General features: G+C 45.7%; 1 protein-coding gene across 6 annotated transcripts in view; it reads right to left on the bottom strand.

Moving 5' to 3' along the window:
- The window catches only part of CAST (calpastatin), a 63,729-nt gene that overhangs the window by 27,547 nt on the left and 14,729 nt on the right, over window positions 1-21,453 (bottom strand). For 4 of the 6 annotated variants that reach the window (XM_051643507.1, XM_051643508.1, XM_051643510.1 and 1 more), the window contains exon 4: window positions 1,655-1,714. In XM_051643507.1, the coding sequence (XP_051499467.1) occupies window positions 1,655-1,714 (60 nt within the window). Of the gene's footprint in view, window positions 1-1,654; window positions 1,715-13,321; window positions 13,390-13,677; window positions 13,749-21,453 lie in introns of those variants that run through there. The other 2 variants (XM_051643512.1, XM_051643511.1) reach the window with 2 other exon arrangements.

Below are 21,453 nucleotides of genomic sequence, written 5' to 3'. Positions count from 1 at the left end.
GTCCTCCAACCCTTCCACCTAACCCTGGGACTTCGCCTACCAAACCAGAACTTCCACATTCCTTCCTCTGCAGCCCTAGCTCACAGCTTTCAAACAGGAGTAATAGTGAGCAGTTTACTTGAGACTAAAGATCCACAGACACAGGAATAAATGCTGCAGAGGGGCCCAGAGCACGTTCAAGAGCAGTTGCACAGCACAGACAGACAAGTGAGACGTGGTTATAGCAGGTAATTAGGGAAGAGTAGCTAATTTGTAAGAAATTGAGGACTAGACATGAAAGTGACTCAGCAACCTTATTTCTTTATAAAGAAGCCTGCTGTCAAAATGCAGAGACTTGCTTAACCCAGCAGGAGGAAGGCATTAATAATTCAACAGACTTTAAAAGAAAACATTAGTTGTCTCACACATGCAAATGCAGGACAGTGTTTAAAAGGGATTTGTGTTGCCAGTCTCTGAAGTGCTGAAATATGGTATGCCTCGACTACTCTGCTTTTGTCTCACTTTGCAAATCAGACTACAGATTTATCACATTTCAAATTTCAAGCAGGGAAAGACTTCTAGTGAGTGGCTGGATTAAATCCTACAAAGAGGAAACTGATACAAACGAGTGTGCTCAGAAACACAACAGGAAGGAGAAACTGGAGACTTGGGGGCACCTTCATTTGTGAGCAACGATGATCACACACAAAGGGAAATGTTTTAATTGTCATCCAGCTCACTGATAGCAGTGTAACCATCTGAGATGTGTGCACGGAGGAAAAGGGTTTTAAAGGTCGAGGGGAGTGCAATGGCTGGCTGACCTCAAGATGGAGCTTGGAGGCCCCTCCGAGATGGGCGCTAAGGAGACAGGAGGTGACAGATAAAAGCTGCAGCCAAGGAACTTCTCGTTTGGTAAAAGGAAAACGATCATAACAAAGCCCATCAAAGGCCAGACTGGCTATCCCAGACGAGCCCAGGGTACTCCCTGCTCCTCCTTTACTCCCACCTGCAGCAGGTGCAGACACCCCTCAGCTCCAGCACTGCACAAGTCCCTGCTGGCCTCCTTTGCTATGCAGCATTTTGTCAGCTTCACGGTTATGATTATGGGAGACGGGGGAACGAGGGAATCATTTATCATTTGTTTAAATAATACAGGTAAATTGTTAGGCAACGAAGGCCTAAGCGAGGATTATGACTCTCCTAACAAGCACAGTATGTGATAGATGACACAGCCTTGACAGAGAGGTTCGAGTCATAAGACAAGACAGAACAAGTGTAAAGCACAAAGGCAGGGAAGTTGTCAGATAGACAAAGATATGAGATTAAGGAGAAAATGCAACAGTACATACATGAAGAGCTGAAACCTATCCTGAATTCTCTGAGCATGTGAAAAATTGTCACTAGGTAAATAACCCTGTAGTTGCACTGGGGGGAGCTAGATACATGTCACAAAAGGTGACTGAGCTAAAAATAAAATCAGTATTGCTGTCATAAAATCCTCCAAGTACTTTGTACAGCATTTTTTAGATATTTCTTTTTTCTTTAGGAGGAAACTAAGCTGCAGAGAAGAAACATGCAAAGTAAAGTTACTCGGTACCAAAGCATGAAAAAAGAAATTCCACTGCTTTATGTATTTGTGCCTAACTGTAAGAATGAGTTTATCAGGAATTCGTACCTTTATTTCAGATGGCTTCATAATTTTTGGGTTTGATGCATCCACTGATGGGGACTGCTTCTGAGAGGGGGAAAAAAAAAAGCCAATTAGTTAATTTAACCTTTGTGAGACATACTGCTATTAAGCAGGAATCAGCAACCTGAATTCACTAGGTATCAGCTAAAAATTGAAGAATAAGTTACTGCTGAAAATTATAATTCTCATTTTAGATCTTCTGTCCTGTATTTCTACAACACATGTATGTAGGATTTCAACAGTGTGATGCCCACAGATCTTCTCACAACTTCTTTTTTCTGATAGCAAATTTCATAACAAGTGTCAAAACTCCAATCCTGCTCTCACACTGAAGCATATATGTAACCTACCCTGCAGCACTGTCCCTGAATTATTTTAGCCTTTAACAGAAAAATGTACTTCCGGATTTACTAGTTTGTCACACAAAATATTTAATATTAAATCAGCAAACTCAAATATGTTGAGATAAAAGTAATTAATCCATGTGTAACACAAAAGTGTTGCTACGTATCATGCAACCATGTTTTCCTGGCTTCAGTGGTGTTAATCTGCCAACAGTGTGTTTTAATTCTGCTGTGACTGTATCAAACTTCAAAGCTCAGAAATGAATATTCTTTCTCACCAACACTATCCACCTGCAATACTACTGCTCTACTATTCCTGCTTCATGCTCCTCTGCTGAGAGCTGCCTTTGCCACCTCAATCACAGCAACACGTTCATAGTTTACATTTAAACGAACAGCAAAAGTTATCAATTTCCTAGATTTTTTTCTTCCTGTTTACCATGTCAGTTGCTGTATGAAAACACACATTGAACAAACCCAGAAGCCACATTCCTGTGCCATACCTGGGGTGACTTCTTCCTTTGACATGGAAAACATTGCATAGTACAAGCATTTCCCAACAACCAGACAGAATTGCACAGGATTTTAAAGCTGCCCCGTGGGGATGACACTGTGCTGTCCCCACCAGCACATCTGGTATCCTGCACACCTTAGTAAGAGGTTTGACTACTCTAAATACACACCAGAGAGGAACTTGCAGTTGTCACACCACAGAAATGTGAACAAGGGGTATCTGCTTCCACATATGTATATACATCTAAATTGACTGCATAATAGATGGGAACTTCTGTACAGGTAGAGACATACACGGGATGTACAGAGCCTCCTACCTGAGAACAAGGAACAAGTTTTTAAACACCCTTGTTACATATTTTCACTACAACCATGAGGTAAGCTTTAGGCAACGCCTTATTTTTCTTTATTTGTCCTGTAATAGTTTTTCCTTTCCTGTTCTTTCTTCTCCATGAAATTAATCTGAATACCTTCTACATGACTGACAAGCAGGCATCTGCTCTACACCTTCCTATTAGTCACTCAATTCCCTGTCCATTAAATAAGAACACATTAATCTGAGCCCTTCTCCCTTCCTCCCCTCTGAAAACTCCCAACAAGCCTTCTTCTTGCAAAGCACCAAAAAGTCTGAGCTCCAGCACAGCAGCACCTCTACGACCTGCAGAGATTAATGAAAACCTCCCAAAGACACCAGCTGCTTTTTATCTCTACCCTGCCCAGCCGGATGGCAGCAACTGGCAGCAGCTATCAGACGTGGTGTCCAAACTGATGAGGCAGAACCCCTTCCTGCATGGCTGCTGAGGGGTGACTGGGGGATGCCAGGCCACCCTCAGGGTTGACTAGAGGATAAAATCCTGTCCCAGGGAGCCAGAGGGCACAGGGCACTCTCCTACAGTGCTGCACCCCCATGAAGATCTCCTGGCTCCCTCTGTGGGATGATCCCCCGGCTCCCTTGGGGGGATGATTCCCTGGCTCCCTTGGGGGGATGATCCCCTGGTTCCTCTGGTGGGGATGATCCCCTGGCTCCCTTGGGGGGATGATTCCCTGGCTCCCTCTGTGGGATGATTCCCTGGCTCCCTCGGCAGGATGATCTCCTGGTTCCCTTGGGGGGATGATCTCCTGGCTCCCTTGGGGGCACAGTGTGCCTCGACAAATTTACAGCCATTTTTGCGTGAATTCCCACTATTCAGGCCCTGAATTTTCCATTCTGTCCCTGAAACGAGACACTTACCAGGAGGAAGGGGGGTCCTTGTCCCTCCCTGCCCTTTACCTCTCACGGTCTGTAGCCACACTGAGGCCTGCAATCTGACAACACCAGAAGCTGCCCGGGTCCAGCCCCTTGCCCGGCAGCCGCACGCACCAGCCGCTCTCCGGGGGCTGCTCCTTGCTGCCTCTTGTCCCGGTTTTCCTCTCCCCGGGGCTGTGCCCAGCTGTGATCCGGCTGCATGTGCTGCAGCCTGACAGCCGGGCGGGTGAAGCAGCACACGGGCACGTGTCAGGCGTGGAAGTAAATATTAAGAGGCTGCCTGGCAACCGGCATAACCCCGGCCTGACGCAGGCTGCCGCAGCGGCCGCGCACACCCTGCGCCCAGCACCTCGCAGATGAAAAGCAAGGGTGTCCTGGTTTGAGCCAGGATTAAGATACTTTTCCTTTTACTGGTATTTTTTCTTTTCCTTCAGTAAGAGGTCTTTTAACTAGCAGCAAAGTCTTCCAGCTTGGAATGATAAATGCTGGAATGTTTGTTACTGCCGGGACCCTGCAGTCACGTCTGTGCCCTGCCAGCTCGGGCACTACCAGGAGATCTGTGACCCCCGGAGGAGGCTGCGTTAGACAGACAGCAAAACTGGCCAGAGATGTTCCATTCCAGAGAGCTACGTGAGCTCAGAGGAAGCACAGAGATCACAGAAGACACCTCCTTCCTGCTTCTTCTTCCCTTCTCCTCCATCCCGACTCCGTCCCTCCCTCACGTGGACCCCCAGGCTGGAGCTCTCCTGACCCTCCTCACTCTGCCCTCTCTCCAGCAGCCCCAGGACTCCTGGGGACTCTTCCCAGCTCAGGAGATGCTGTGGGAGTTGCTGGGGGTGCGGGGAGGTAACAGGGGTTTGCACATTCCTGAACACATTTGTGTGATTGTACGTTATTTTATCACTAGTGTTTAATTAAAGCTGAGCAGTTCGGTTTTCAATCCAGACAAGTCTCCTCTCTCTCCTTCCCTACCTGGGTGGGAGGGCGAGGGGATGGAGAGCGTTGTTGTGGACCCTGAGTCAAAGGGTGACAAAGAGCAAGGGGGTGGCCGGGCAGGGGCTGCTGCAGAGGGAGCCAGGTTTGGGCTGTGTTGTTAGGGATGCTCCACGGCGGGTGGAAGAGCGAGCGTCACGGGTGCTGGCGGCTGCTCCCCTGCATCCCCAGGCCTGGCCCAGCACGGGTACTGGTGCTGCTGGACACTCTGAGGGCCTCTGTCCCAGCCTGCAGGGAAGGATCCTGCCAGCAAGGGGGCAGGTTGGAGGTCCCAGCCCCCACTTGGACACTTGAAGGATTTGGCTGGATGGGGTGCTGGGCCATCTTGTCTAGACCACGCTTTTGCCAAGAAAGGTTATTTTGCCAAGACTTCTTATTCTGCTATTCTGTCTCTCTTCTTTGCAGGTTGGGAGAGGAGGCAAACTCCTCAGCAAAGCATCCAGGGCAAAAAGGGACTTGACCAGCTGGACACGGAGATGCTCCCACAGAGGAACCCACCAGCAGTACAAGACACCCCCCACTGCCACCATCACAGAAGAGGCTGAAAAGACAGAGAAGGGGTTAACAATGATTAAGTGAAGACTCCTACTTGTTCACTACCCCAACCCTGCTAGCAGAACTGCCAGGTGACAGCACCTGTGGGGTCACAGCCCAGGCTCTCTCCAGCCCACCCAGCAGGCAAGACTGGCACAGACAAGCACAGGAACTGACCAATGGACCTCAGATGCTTTTGGCCATGAGTTAGGAGGATGGCTTTAAAGGAAGGGCTGATGAAGAGACTGGGGACCTTATTTGATAAGAGAATGAATACCAGTAGAAACTCTTTGGTCACATTAACGGGGCAGTCACAACAGTAAAACTGTCACAGAAAGAGAAAGGTGGATGAGTAAAACAACAAAAATGCCTACCAAAAATGGGTCCTCTAACTTGACTGTGTGTACCTCAGGAATGTAGAAGTAAAAGGGAAAGCACAACAGGAGAACACAGCAGAGAAAGTAAAGATGACAAACATCATGAGAACATGATTTTAACTACTGAGAGAACTGGATACAAATGCCTGTTTGGAAAAAACCAAATATGGCAGGTGGAGAGATCAATGAGACCTTTCAGTTATGGAAAGCTGGAAATAATTAAAACTACCCCATATGCAATGAAACCAAGACCTATTGCCAACTGAAACTATAAATTTTGGATATCGATGAAGATTTATCAGACTTCAGAAGATTGCTGCCCACCCTCTGAAAGAAGCATCCAGGGTAACAATATACCAACGAGGTACCTTCAGAAAGAGATGGTGAAACACCTGCCAAGCAACCAACACCAAAACACTTAGATGATAAGAAGAGAATATGCAAGACCAATAGATTGGTCAAGAATAAAGCATGTAAAGACAACGTAACACTTAATACACTGAAACAAGCCAGGGTGGGTAAGAACAAACAAAGCTCCAGAGAAGGTCATGCTGTCCCTGCAACTTCTCATAGTACCCAGAGTGACATTTTCCCACATGAAAACAGGGAAGCTGCCTGGAAGGGCAGTGTTCAACTCCTACCCTTTCACTCCATTGAATCCACACCTCTCCCTCGGAGTGCACATTTAACAAGACCACACTACCTTTGAATTACTTCCCTGATATATACCTAGTCCGCCTCTCCTGAACCTTGGTCCCTCAGTTTGTATTAACCCTTAATAAAGTGGTTGATTCGTAAACTAAACATTTTGTGAGCGTGGTGAGGAGGGGTATTCTGAAATACCCTAAAACACGGTCCCGCAGTGGCAGTTCCTCTGGGAGAGGTGAAGACCACGTGTGACCCTCAGGTTCATCCACAAAGCCCTCCACATTTTTGGTGGGGAAGGCACAGAAGCACCTGACAGCTGGTAGCCCCCCTGGTAGCTCGTGACAGCACTTCAGGACACTAAGGACTCTCTGACAGGCTGGTGGTAGGTTCAAGGAAATCAGACACAACACCACCAAAACTCAAAAGCTAGGCAGACAGCAGTACTGAAATATGTAAGGTTACAATGTCACTGGCCAAAATATCTTGCCAAAAACAACCAAGGAAAGAGGAATCTAACATAAAAATCTGTTACCATGACAACATGAATACAAATGTAAAATACGGGAATAACTTTCTATCTATTTGGCTTGAGTTTCTCTAGGTCAACTGCTAGGACAGTTTTGGTCAACACAGTGCAGTACTGATGAAGAAAGATGTGAAGACAGATTTAGGAAAAAAAATAAGAAAAAAAATCATGTATGAGGGGGCTTAGTGACAGGGAAAGCAAGTCAGCACCTCCCGTTTCCTCCTCTGGTCAGGGAGCCAAGAAAAAGGGGAAAGAAGAAACTGGCTTGTTCTCTAACAAAGAATCTCAAGTCAGACCTCATGGATCATCCCTCCGTAGGATGTGCTACCAAGATGAACCAGGCATTTCCACCTTGGCAGCCTCTGGGTCAGCTGAAACCAAGATTTTCTGAGTGATCCAGCTGTACTCAGACTGGGCACAGGAATGAAGAGCCACTGGAGTGCTCTGCCAGGCTGACAGACCTCACAGATGCATCAGCTGTCACTGCTTCTTGGGCCTAAAGCTAACATCAGTTTTGTTACTTTAATTTTGCTAACTTTCTGATGTAAACTTCAGAAAAAACTTCTTTCCTGTGAGGGTGACAGAGCCCTGGGACAGGCTGCCCAGAGAGGTTGTGGAGTCTCCTTCTCTGGAGACATTCAAACCCCCCTGGACACGTTCCTGTGTGATGTGCTCTGGGTGACCCTGCTCTGGCAGGGGGGTTGGGCTGGGTGATCTTTCCAGGTCTCTTCCCACCCCTCAGATTCTGTGATGCTGTGAACTCACAAGGACACTTCCACACAGCTGTGTAATGCCAGACAAAACCTCATCCACCCAACTACAAACGGTGACTGCTTTACATGGTTCTGTTACTGAGCTTTCACTGGCTGCTTAAGACATGGGCAGCAAATGCTCCTCAGAGAATTACTGTGAAAAATACTGGGTTATTTCAATTCAGCATAAAATAGACTTGAGCTGTTGCAGGTTTGCTGTCCCTTGGTTTGGTGGCATGTGGCTGTGGCTGGGCAACCCTCACCTCCCCAGGAGGAGAGGGGCTGGGAACAGGCCAAGGACACCACCACAGGGTACAGACCCCAACACTCTGAGGAACCAGTGGAGCCATCTGTGGCATAAACACAGCTCCATTTATTTCCCACTAGGCCAAGTGGAGCTGCAAGACACAATCTGAGACAGCATCTGTGTGTGCATGCACAAATACACACATACAAAAATATATAAGCCTATCTATTTAAAGCTACAAAGCAGCTAAGAAATGCAGTAATTTCAAACTGTAAAAAACGTAGCCCTGATACTACCTCTTCCTTTGAATTTTATTATTACAGTGTCTATCACAGCCAGGTTAAAAATTATGCAATTGAGTGCTCCTGTGTCATTTTCCATCCCAAGCAATTCTGGAAATACCTTATTATTTTGTAATTACTGTTTTTACAGATAGTTCTGCTATTAAATAATTAAGAAAAGCAACACCCTTTTAAAGAGAAACATTAAAAAACCCTGTACAACCAACAGAATAGCATTTTTTTCTGCAAGATTTCAGGCTATCGGTTAATCTTCTGGAGTACTTTAGTACTTAAAACTTAATGAATTGGAATAGCAGCATACAGGTTTCCAGTCAGTACCTGTGTATTACTCAGACACTGGCATATTTGCATAAAACATTCCTGCTATGTGTGCCGCTATGTTGACCTGTTGTGATGGGTTTCTTTGTATAAGCAATCAGCACGATTTCTTTTCTAAACAATTTACACTGCAATTTTTAATGACTTACTCTGCCACATGTGACTACCAGCGTGCTTCTTTTTATTTCCAAAGCCTATTTTCATTGCTGAAATTCACAAACACAGCATGTGATAAACAAAGCCTCCTGCCCATGCCAGTTACTGAGGGGGGTGGGGGGGAGTGGGGGGAAAAATCCTTGGAGGACAGTTACTTTATTTTGTAGCTAAATTCTCATTCAATCTGAAATTTTTCACTGTTGTGTGATGCCACTGAGCTCGTGCCCTGACTCAGCAAGGCCCCCCAGCTTTGCACTGGTTGCCATAAAACAAACCAAACAGGACTGAAGTGAGCATGGAGGTTCACTTGAACAGGCAGTTTGTTGAATTCATGTTTTTGTGGTTCCGTTCTCCAACATGCACCTTTTTAAATACCCATCTCAAAAAAACCCTCAAAGAACAACAACAAGCCCCCTATCTCCAGGGCTGTTTCCTGTGCTGTAAACACACATAAACTCAGCTGGTGTGATTATATGCTAAAAATACATAAAACCTCTTACTATTATTATTAAATTTCCACAACCTGACAAACAAGAAAAGTAATATTAGAGATAAACCGACTCCCCCTAGAGCTAGGACAGTTAGAAATAGAAGTGCTCTGTTCAAAGGACAGTTAGAAATAGAAGTGCTCTGTTCAAATACAGACAGCTCAGAGCAAATGTGGAGAATGAACTGAGCTGGAGTGAAGCACCTGGAGCTGCAGAGCACAGGGCTCACCATGGGACTGCACTGAGACTGTTGGTGCAGACACTGCCAGGGGAAGGGCCCCGTGCCAGGACACGTGTGGGCAGAGGACCATGCATGGAACTCACCCATCAGGAGAACCTCATCAGGACTTTCCTGCTTAAGTGTAATCTCAGGAGTGCTCCAGAATTGGATCTGATAACCTTCACACTTGACACACCTCCTGAACAACAGCAGAACTAATAACAAGTAGTAGGATGATATTGGTGCTTCTTTTCCAGACATCAGAGACAAAGGCAAAGACCACACAGAACCATGCCTCACTACAGAACTCAATTCAGAAGATGATTCAGGTTACCACTGGAGAGAAGATTAACCCCAAAACCTTCTTCTTCTGCAGTTCTCTCACCACACAGGGTTAAGTATTTGCAACAAATATTAATCTATACCCAGATGCATAACCAACCATCATTTAGAGATGCTGAAAGAGCACTCAGGAAGTAACTCCATTTTCTCACGAAACAAAAACATGACAACTTTTTTAAAGTGACTGGTTTGAATCAAGGAATTCAAGAGCTGATCATGAGTTTTTACAGCCTCAAATGCTACTAAATTTATTGGTGATCATGGCATACTGTGCCAGATAACTTCCATAACACAGAACCACATGGACTGTTCTCTTCTATTTTGATTACTAAAGAAAAATTTCTGCCATTTTAGCACAGAAAACAAACCTGGCAATATTTAATCACTGATTTTTATGTTTTAGCTAAAGCTGACTAGCCATCCTACTTACATTTAAAGGAATGGGTTTTTAAGCAGTGGTTTTTTGAGATAACCTTTGAATTTGGTCACACTAAATCATGTTACCTCTCCAGGTATAGTCTGGTAACAAAGCACCAGAGGCTTTGTTACCCTGGAAAAGCTTCTCGACTCACAGCATCAGGCAAGTAAAAACATTTTCTTTCCAAATGTGCTTTTCATTGTCACAGATGATGTGACAGGGACACATTTATTTTATTGTGATTTTTATGAAGAGTGATCTCTGTACCTCCATTTGATCACAGAATGGGTTACTTAACTTGAAATTTCCCTCAGCTATGCATGGAAAAATGCTCAGAAAAGCCACTCGTTTGAGCATCAGGTAAAACTCCTCAAAGGGCACCCCTAAGTGTCACAAAAAGAGTTCTGACATCAACCATTTGTTTTACACTCCCCATTCTTACTCCTTAAAATGTGCTCCTCGAACACCTCATTTTGGAAGCTTCCTGTTTCCATCACAAGAAGTTGGCACACACTGAAATTTCATTTTCATTCAGTCATATTCAAATATTAGAAGCAGCTCAGCAGTGCTGCCACTGCTCTTCTCAGGTTCCCACTCTGCACAGCAGAGCATTACAGTAGAGTACAGCAGAGCAGACAGCTCAAATATCCTCCTTCCAGCATCACCTCTTGCAGAAGGTCAGTCAGTTCTTAGCTGGAATTTCTAAAGCTGTTTCCATTCCTGTCAGTTGTTTTACACAGCAGAATGTTCCACAGCTATCTGCAGCAGCAAACTGCAGGCTGATAAGAAACCAGCAGGAACACACGTGGTGAGGTGCCAGCCACACGCCAGACAGGACTGCTGAGCTCAGCTGGGATTTGTGTCACTTGGTCTGCAGGGTCACTGACAGAGAGATCTCCACAGCAGAGCTGGAACGGGAAATTACAAACAGGGCTGGTGCTCTTTAAAGAATGTTTCAAGGAACAGTAATCACGGAATGGTCTGGGTTGGAAGTGAAAGCCCACCCAGTCCCACCCCTGCATGGGCAGGGACACCTCCCAGCAGCCCAGGCTGCTCCAAGCCCCATCCAACCTGCCCTTCAACACTGCCAGGGATGGGGCAGCCACAGCTTCCCTGGGCAACCTGGGCCAGGCTCTCCCCACCCTCACAGCCCAGAATTTCTCCCTCACATCTCAGCTCCAGCTCCCTCTGCCAGCTGGAAACCCTTCCCCCTGCTCCCAGCCCTCCCTGCCCTTGTCCCAAGCCCCGCCCCAGCTTTCCTGGAGCCCCTCCAGGCACTGGAAGGTGCTCTCAGGTCTCCCTGGAGCCTTCTCTTCTCCAGGCTGAACACCCCAGCTCTCCCAGCCTGGCTCCAGAGCAGAGCTGCTCCAGCCCTCCCAGCATCTCCGGGGCCTCCTCTGGCCTCTCTCCTACAGCTCCATGTCCTTCCTGTGCTGGGGGCTCCAGATCTGGACACAATTCTCCAGGTGGAGTCTCATGAGAGCCGAATAAAGGGGGAAATATTACGTGCAAGAGGATTTCATCATAAGATGGAAGATCTCTGAGGTTATGAGCTTGTGGAGTTTTTTTTAATATAATAACCAAAGCAGGCAATACTCAAAATGGGCAGCTGGCAGTCTCAAGAGTTAGAAATTGGGATTTTTCAGTTCCAGGATGCAGAAACATAATAGTATTCATGAAGCCACATGAACTGATACACACATTGTCAGAATGGTGTCAAAGTGAACAGAAAGTAAGACTGGAGGTTAAACAAAAATTGTAAAGTCAAGGAATTGTAATAGAGTTATAATTTCTGAAAAAACTCAACACTGTTCTATTATTCCCACTTAAAAAGAGCGGATTGGGGCATTTTTTACTTCAGCATTGGATTTTAACTCAGCATGTCTCAAAATTACTTCAGAAGGGCCCTCCCCATGCTCCAGAGGAACAAACACATCACTGTTCAATTAAAAAATCTAAAATATCCACCTTCAGCCCCGTCCTGCCTCACAGAGGCTTTCTCCCTGGAGATCAAAAATCTAAGTTTCCTAGTCAGTTGAAGCCCTTTTTCTAAGCAAGGCACAAAGGCAGGTACAGGGCTAAATTATTCCACAACCAGGAACGCTTTTGAACCTTTAACAGCTCCTGAGGAGCTCATAAGGCCATCTGACCTCCCTGTGCCCCTACAAGGCTCCTCCTTTGGCAGAACAGACCCAGGACTAAATCCCAAGCTTTTGTGAGTGCAGGTTTTCCTCCCTCCGAAACACCAAGAGCAGGAAGGATGAGAATGAACACACTGGAGACCCAACTCCCTCCAAAAGCAGTTCCTTTACTTTCTGGAGACAGGAGTTTCTCCTCTGCACCCACTGCCAGTCCTGCAGGAGTCACCACCTTCAGGACAACACAATCTTATCTGCATTTTGAACTGGGAGTGTCTGCTTAAGGTACAAAGCTCCAAAACTGAGCTGTGAGAAACACTGGCTGAGAAACTCGTCCCTGAAACCGCAAGATCAGGAACTGAATTTTTTGCAGGCTCTACATACCTCAGCTATCTAATCACTCCCATACAAAAATGAGAAACGGAACCCAAAAAAGCAATGTTTTATGCAAGAGGGTGACAGTAAAAACTATGTTAGTCTAGAAAAGAGAGGGTCTTACACAGAAGAAATTATTATCAAGTATGTTTTGTGTCCATTTAAAAAAAATACTGCATTGAGATAACTAGTTGTCCAGAACAGATAAGAAGGTGTCTGTCATATTCAAGAACCCTGTATCATTTAACACACTATTTTCTCTTTCTCCAAAGAAGGGAAAAGAAGGAGTAAGTATACTGGTAACAATACAGATAGTGGCATAACCTAAACCTACATATCTAATTTCTACTGCTACAGAATGAACAATAATATACCATGTATTGAAAAGTATTTATTTCCCTCATATGTTTATTGGGTATTTTAGCAACTTTTAGGTGTCAAGTTTAGGAAACTCTGTTTGTCACTAAGTTACTGATACATAAGCACACTTCAACCAAGAAGCTGCTCCTCCAGATCCCCACACCCTGACTGTGCAATACCCTGTGTGTGCCACAGGCAGACTGAGCTCTGCATCTCTATGCCAAAAGAATGACACAGGTTTTTGGATCAAGAACAGCGTGGGCTGTGAGCAATGCGGGAAAACAACAAACAACAACCAAAAAAACCCCAAAACACCACAACCCCAAAACTAAAATGTAAACACAGAATGACTTACTACTTTAAGTCTGCTGTTCCTTGTCCCTCCCTTCTTCAAGGCTGCTTATGTCATGAAAACCACGTCTTGTGTCATACGTAAAACACGGAGTCTTACAACCGTGTCTAAAAAGACTGTTGGCAGTAAGGTAAAAGAGTTTAAAGGCCAACCCGACACACACAGCTGGCTCTGGAGGGCTCCAAGCCTGCTGATGACAGGATCATACCGCAAGCCCTGGAAGTCAGCAGCTTGTGTTATTTCAGCCCACAAAATCTCCGGAAGAGAAAAAAACAAAAAGAGAGAACTGCAACACAAACATAAATTAGCCTAAAGCAGAGGCAGCAGAAAAGCAAAGCCAGGATGAACAGCTAACTTACTCGCTACCCGTGTGCCTGCTGCTTCCGACAGGAACCCCGCGCCCCGGCTGTTGTGGGTGGTTTCGGTTTTGGGAGGTGCTGGGCAAGCCCTGGCGAGCTGGCGAGCCCAGCTCCCCACCCAGCAGCACGGCCCCACCTCCAGCAGGCTCTGTGCCCCAGGAGACACCCCATTCCTGCCAGCCACGCACTCCTGGAGGCGGCCGGGACGCGTGTCCCCCCAGACCTGGCTGTCACCGAGCTGACTGCACCGGGAGCCACACACTTACTGCGGCTGGGAAAGACCTCTGAGACATCCAGATCAGCCTCCGACCCGACACCAGCACATCAGCCAGACCCTGGCACTAAGTGCCGGATCCAGCCTTCCCTTGGGGACCTCCAGGGATGGCGGCTCCACCACTTCCCTGGGCAGCCCATGCTGCCAGGCAGCAAACCCAGTCCTTGTCCTCCGAGTCCTGGGTTGGCCACAGCAGTGCTGAGGGAAGGAGCCCCACTCGGCAGGACTGGAGGTTGTGTTAGCAGTCCCTGGGACACTCCCTCCCGGAATTCAGACTGGTGACCCAGGCTCCCTGAGCACATAAATGTTACCAGCCAAAAGAAACAGAGATGGTTGGACCAGCTAAGGCCACAGATTTAGAGGGCCAATTCTAAGCAGAACAAATTCAAATCATTTATATCAGTTTAGAAGTTAAAAACTGCTTCTTGCAATACTAGTAATGACCAGCTCCTGAATTATTTTTTTTTCCACTACATGTTGAATTTGTTAGCACCTGTAGAATGGGAGGAAAAGTTTGCATGGGTTTTATCTAAAGTCAAAGCCCCCACACCAATACAAGCATTTTTTCATAGTAGCCTCAATGCCACCCTTTATGCCACAGAATCACAGAATGGTCAGGGTTGGAAGTCCCTTCCCCTCTGGAGGTCACCCAGTCCAACCCCTGCCAGAGCATGGTCACCTGCAGTAGATCCCAGAGGAACACATCCAGCTGGGCTTGGAATGTCTCCAGAGGAGACTCCACAACCCCTCTGGGCAGCCTGTCCCAGGGCTCGGTCACTCTCACAGTAAGCTTTTCCTTATGTTTAGTTTTAACCTCCTGTACTCCAGCTTGTGCCCACTGCCCCTTGTCCTGCCACCGGACACTGTGGAAAAGAGACTGGCCCCATCCTCCTGACACCCCCCTGCAGATATTGGTAAGGGCTGATGAGATCCCCCCTCAGTCTCTTCCAGACTAAACAGCCCCAGCTCTCTCAGCCTTTCCTCACAGGACAGATGCTCCAGTCCTCCCATCATCTTGGTGGCCCTGGGCTGCACTGTCCCTAGTAGCTCCCTGACCATGAACTGAGGAGCCCAGGACTGGAAGCAGTACTCCAGGTGAGGGCAGAGCAGAGGGGGAGGATGTCCTCCTCGACCTGCTGGCCACACTCTTCTTAGTGCCCCCCCAGATGGCACTGGCCTCCTTGGCTATGAGGGCACACTGTCGGCTCATGGTCAGCCTGTTGGCCACCAGGACCCCAAGGTCCTTCTCCCCGGGGGAACAAGAAACAAACTGAGCCCTAGAAGGGAAGCAGAAGGGGGAGAATGCCCAAAGGGATGACACAGACTCATGAGCAAAGTATCACATTTTTTACGTCAGTACAGAATATTTCTTGTGTCATGACAGTATTATTTTGATCATAGCTCCACAAGTTGCAACTCCTGATCTTGCCAGATCAGAGGCTTCTTTTACAGCCCTGCTTTTCAAATGCAAAGATAACCTTGGGTGATGGATGCCACATCTCATAATGTTACACAAAGCCAGCTCTTCCATGCAGAAGGCAGCTTCTGTGCTCCTACAGCTTCCAGTTTTTAATGTTTTGATCTATTTTTAGCATGCCTCTGCCAGACAGACACAGTTCTTGTGATTTTCGTGTGCAGGGCTATGTGCTGGCAACAGCTCTGAGGGCAACTTGTAGGTACAGCCCCACAATTCACCATGTTCTTGCTGCAGAACACCTAGAAACTGAGGATCTGTGCACTATGACATACACCCACTCGGAGGAGAAAATGAAAGGGAAGTTCTCAGGCAGCCCATTTAAATATTCTGAAGAATAACCTCAAAATGTAGAGATAGCCTTTCCAACCTTCACAGTATTATTGGCAACACAGGCGTAAATCCAGGCATTCCCATGGATATTCCCAGTCAGCACTGGGACTTCAGATGCCTCCTACTCAAAAATGCTTTTCTTCACAGTAAGTTCTCTGTGCAAAGCTCACAAAACACTTAGTGTCAGCTAAGTAAGGTATGTAGCAGAAAAAAACCCAGGCAAACCAGGAAATACACTGACAGTAGGACTAACTTTTTATGATCATCTAGATATACAAGTGACAGCATTTCTAGTCTGCTGCAGAAATTGTAGGGACTTTACTCAAAGATATTTTGTAACTCCTCTTTTTTCTTGTTTTCCTATCTGTTGCACAAGCAGATTGAATCTCTTTTCTAAACAGTATTAGTTTGTATGCCAGCAGAAAGCACTGAAACTTAATTTTCTTAAATCATTAAGATAAAGAAACTTCACCTGAAAATATAAAAGATCAATCATACCTGAAAAAAACCACAACAAAACAACCACTCTTACTGAATTTCCACTGCTGTTGAATCCTTCCAGCATTGCTTCAATAAATTGTCCATGAAAGTAATATGGACAAAGCATTCTCACTTCACTAAGCTATAGCAGCCAACAATAAAAGGCAATTATTACTAATTAAGAACTCATTAGGAGCAATGCCAAAAACTTGTTATACAAAAACCAGTAAAAAGTACTTTGCTATCAATAGAATTACCATATAAGAACACAAAGATCCAAGGAAGATAGCTGGGTCCAGCTGGGTTTGAGTATTAGTGCCTTCTATTTATAGCTGTGATTGAACACTGAGCTAGAAATTGGCTTTCCTCTTGGCTGTGGAACTGGCAAAACAATTTAAAAGGCTGTAGAAGAAAAAAATACAGCTGTGCTGGTAGGGAACCTGTGCAGAGGAAGCGGGCGAGTTCAGCTTTTCCTCTTCACTGCTGCCTAGTAACCACGATGACCTCCTGGTTTGTGCACCTTGGCAGCTAAAGCACACATGGAAGAGGTTGCTCTTGAGCAACCAGCAGATGTTCCTGAGGATCACAACCTGACTGGAATCTTAACTTTTCACTCCATTTAATCTAACAGGGCACAGCCACGAGGCATGTGCTCACTGAAGAGGCCTTGGTAGAAGCTAACAGTCACAAAAGACTTTACATCAAAAAATGAAAGGAGGGCTTGTGATAGACAGGAAGAAGTCAGAATATCTCTTAAGTATCTTTAAATCATAGAATCACAGGATGTCAGGGGTTGGAAGGGACCTCTGCAGATCATCTAGCCCAACCCCCGTGCCAGAGAAGGACCACTTGGGGCAGGTCACACAGGAAAATGTCCAGACAGGTCTTGAAAGACTCTACAGAAGGAGACTCCACAGACTCTCTGGGCAGCCTGTCCCAGGGCTACATCATCCTCACAGTAACGAAGTTTCTCCTCATGTTGAGGTGGGACTTCCTGTGTTCTATCTTATACACTTTGCTCCTTGACCTGTTACTGAGCACCAGTGAAAAGACACTTGCCCCTTCCTCTTGACACCGACCCCTTAGATATTTAAAGACACTAACAGGACCCCCTCCCAGCCTTTTCCTCTCTAGTCTCCTCTAGACTGAACAGCCCCAGGTCTCTCAGCCTTTCCTCATCAGGCAGATGTTCCAGCCCCTTCATCATCCTCGTAGCCTCCCTTGGACTCCCTCCAGTAAATCCCTGTCTCTCTGGCACTGGGGAGCCCAAAACTGCAGGCAGTTCTCCAGGTGTGATCTCACCAGGGCGGAGAGAGGGTGAGGAGAACCTCCCTAGACCTGCTGGACACACTGAATGCACCCCAGGAGGCCACTGGCCTTCTTGGCCACAATCATTCCTCAATCATTCACACAGGATCAAGTCATACAGGTACTTGGCACACCAAGGTTGCCAACTGAGCTTTGCAGGTGCCCTGACCACAGGGAACAGAAAAGCCATACAGATATAAAAGAGAGCAGACAGGAGAGGCTGCACCTACTCCTTTACATCTCGTGGACACAACGCATCTGAATACAGTCCTTGCAAGATGACACTGAACAGAGCAGTGAGTAAACACTGGCAGCATTACCAGGAACCTAAGAGTGAAACAATGCAGAGCACAGGGATAACATTAAGACACAAAAAGAATGGCAGTTTAGATACCTAGTGCAACAACAACAAAGCCAGAGAGACAGGTGCTTGTGCTCTCAGGAGCAGTCCACACCACAGGAAAATTAAACTACTCACATTATTAGCCAGGCATGAAGCAATGACAAGCATCCATCACACAAAAGTTCCCATGTTCCAAATTCATAAACGCAAGTGACCCAAGCAGAACACAAGCCATTAGTTATTACTTATTTCTAAATGAAGGAAAAATTACCTGGGAAGTAATTTAAAGGCATCAAAAAACCCCTCTGGCTATTCCATTTAGAGTAAGTAATTTCACCACAGTGTGTAAATAGGTTAAAAAAAAATGAAAAGCTGGAGCTGGAGAAAGTAAATTGCCCCAACTCACCTGCATTTTCAATAAGGTTAGGAATTTATCTGGGATAAGGTGAAAAGGTACATTAGTTAAAAGTATTATTTACCAACAAAATTATAGAGGAATATTTCCCATGCAGGCCACATTCAGGCTACAGCAGGGCAAAAAAATCCAAGGAAGAAACAGCAGTCTGAAAGTTGTCTAAAAACTGGTGCAATGTGTTTGCTTGCATTATAAGATTTGATGCATTTTTGCAGCAAAGACAAGAGGCTGCCTTGCCTTTTCAAGGACTCCTTTCCTGCATAATTACTGTAAAAAAAAAAAAGCCTTTGGATAGGTATTTTTAGAGAAAAGGGCAAAAAGGAATACAGCTAGTCAAATGGCTTAAAAAAAAGTATGGGTGGCACAAACTGCAAGTGCAGAACAATAAACTATGAATTTTGCTCTATTTTAAACAACACTACAGGCTCACAGGACATTGCTAAATTCAAAAGATGTAATTAAGAGAAGGCCTAGCCTGACTGAAGGGTAGAAATGGCTAAGTGGGAAGTAAAAAGGTTAAAACTTAAAATAGCTATTGATGAACAGTCAATACTAAGACAGCATGAGGTAAGTACTTTCATAGCACATAATCTTTACCAATAAATACTCAGGAATATCACAGAAACTGGAGAAGCATAAAGAACTGAGTAAAACACATAGACTAAGTTGTCATAACTTAACATAAATCCATTTCTGGCAATTATATTACATCATCTTTTTCTCTTGACGCTGCCTTCCAGTTCTTATGCTAAAGAGCTTCACTAAAAATGACAACACAGGAAGTTCCACTTCAACATGAGAAGAAACTTCTTTCCTGTGAGGGTGACAGAGCCCTGGGACAGGCTGCCCAGAGAGGTGGTGGAGTCTCCTTCTCTGGAGGCTTCCAAGACCCATCTAGATGTGTTCCTGTGTGACCTGCCCCAGGTGTTCCTGCTGCAGCAGGGGGGTTGGACTTGATGATCTCCACAGGTCCCTTCCAAACCCTCTGATCCTATGATTCTAAACAAATTAGATGTGAGCTTGCATGGAGACACACAGCTGGTGGCTGATATGCAGGAAGGTTACATTTGAGACTGTCCCACGCTGTACAACTGGCACAGGAACTACCTATAGGTGACTACATCCTGCTTAACTAGCAGGTGAAAATTCCTGGCAAACTGCAAGGAAAAGGAAAAAAAAAAAATCTACAAAAGCACTGAGCTGTCTCTGGTGATAGACAAAAGCATTGAAAGAAATGGACAAGAGGGTTTGAACCTCCTTCACCAAGTACGAGGTAAAAATAATTGTTTTGGTAGCACAGAAGTATTTTTAGGAGCATTGTTTTACCAAAGAAAGTTAAAAATCCCATTCAAAACACTTCCTGCCAACAGGATCTTTTGAATGATGGGGCATCTCCAGACATGGGTTATTGTGGCAGCCACACTTGACTCCTTGCTGTACCTTGGTTCAGGATGACCAAGAAGCAACTAGCCACACGTGCTGAGGGTGAACTGGAAAACCCCCGGCTCACATTCAAGGGAGGGAACGTGGCTTGGAAACCCAAAAGTGCAATTTAACCAAAGTGCAGAACAAGGTAACAGAACTAAGCCAAAGACATCTACCTTGTCTCTACTACTGCCTAGCACCCAAGTACTTCACCAGGTAAATATTAGCATCAGGATGGGCCCAATTTGAGCTCTCCCTGAACTGCAGCCAGACTGGACACCTCGTGACTGTCCCCTTGAGCAGTGATGTCTCTCAGGGTTAGAGACTCCCCACCTAGCACACTCAAGCAGTATTATGAATCATCACTAATCCACGCAGCTACGCAATTATTATTATAAACATTGTACAGGTAATTCCATCAGGCATAAACCATTGACCAAGGCCAGGATTAAGCTTGGCTCCAGCCACACCTGGTTTCATCAGGAATTTAGAAATCAACTCGGTTCCAACTCAGACTTTCCTTTGTATGTTTCTTCCATACAGTGGTTAATGTGAACCTTGCCATCAAATGTATTGAGCCTTGTCAAAACGTTGTTAAAGCTTTGTTAAATTCCATCAAACTTGGTGAACTCTGACAAATTATTTCAGCTCAATAAAACACTGCTGTTTCCCACTCTTGAGCGAGGTGCATTCCACTCATCCATGACAAATATGCACCTAGCAGTGATTACCAACCACAGCCATCACCTCACGCATGACAACCATCTAAAAGGGTATTTTCAACACTCTAATTCAGTATTTTTCAAGACCTGAGCATGCTTAGTATCATTCCTGCTTCTCTTCATAGACTACCAACTGCACTCCAATATGCAGATCATATTTATTATGTCTCTTGCACCAACTTACACACTAAGTGCTCCAGGGGCTATGAAAGTAAAGACAGTTATCACTGTGAGCTTCCACCTCACCAGATACCTCTGAGTGAACAGAATCCAAAGACATGAGCAGTACTTTCAAGATTTAACACTGGGACAACAATTAAACAAATGACAGATGCTCTCTGCTAACACCTCTCCCTTCCTGGAAAGGGAAATAGAAGAGAATAAGGGAGAGAGATACACGGGTTGGACACTGAATGACACAGCTTTAGTGAAAAGGTAATGATGAAAGAGAAAATAATGAAACATGTACAAATACATGCAAAACCAGTATTGTACTTATTCCTCCAATAACCCTCAGATCCCCACTGAGGTTGCAGGGCAGGCCCTGGGAAAGTCCCAGTGGGGACTCCTGGCCTCAGCAGCAGACAGGAGTTGGATTCAGGAATGCAGAGGTTGGGATCAAACACACAGAGCCATGGACAAACAAGAGCTTGACCCTCATGATCCCTCAGATTTACACCTGGTACAGAATCATAGAATCACAGAATCCTAGGGGTTGGAAGGGACCTCGAAAGATCATCTAGTCCAACCCCCCTGCCAGAGCAGGGTCACCCAGAGCACATCACACAGGAACGTGTCCAGGGGGGTTTGAATGTCTCCAGAGAAGGAGACTCCACAACCTCTCTGGGCAGCCTGTCCCAGGGCTCTGTCACTCTCACAGTAAAAAAAATTTTTCTGATATTCACCTTAAACCTCCTAAGCTCCAATTTGTATCCATTACTCCTTGTCCTATCACTGGTCATCACTGAAAAAAGCTTAACTCCATCTTCTTGACACTCACCC

Source organism: Apus apus, chromosome Z, assembly GCF_020740795.1.
Source record: "Apus apus isolate bApuApu2 chromosome Z, bApuApu2.pri.cur, whole genome shotgun sequence".
Taxonomy (NCBI): domain Eukaryota; kingdom Metazoa; phylum Chordata; class Aves; order Apodiformes; family Apodidae; genus Apus; species Apus apus.
This window is presented reverse-complemented; position numbering and strand designations above follow the sequence as displayed.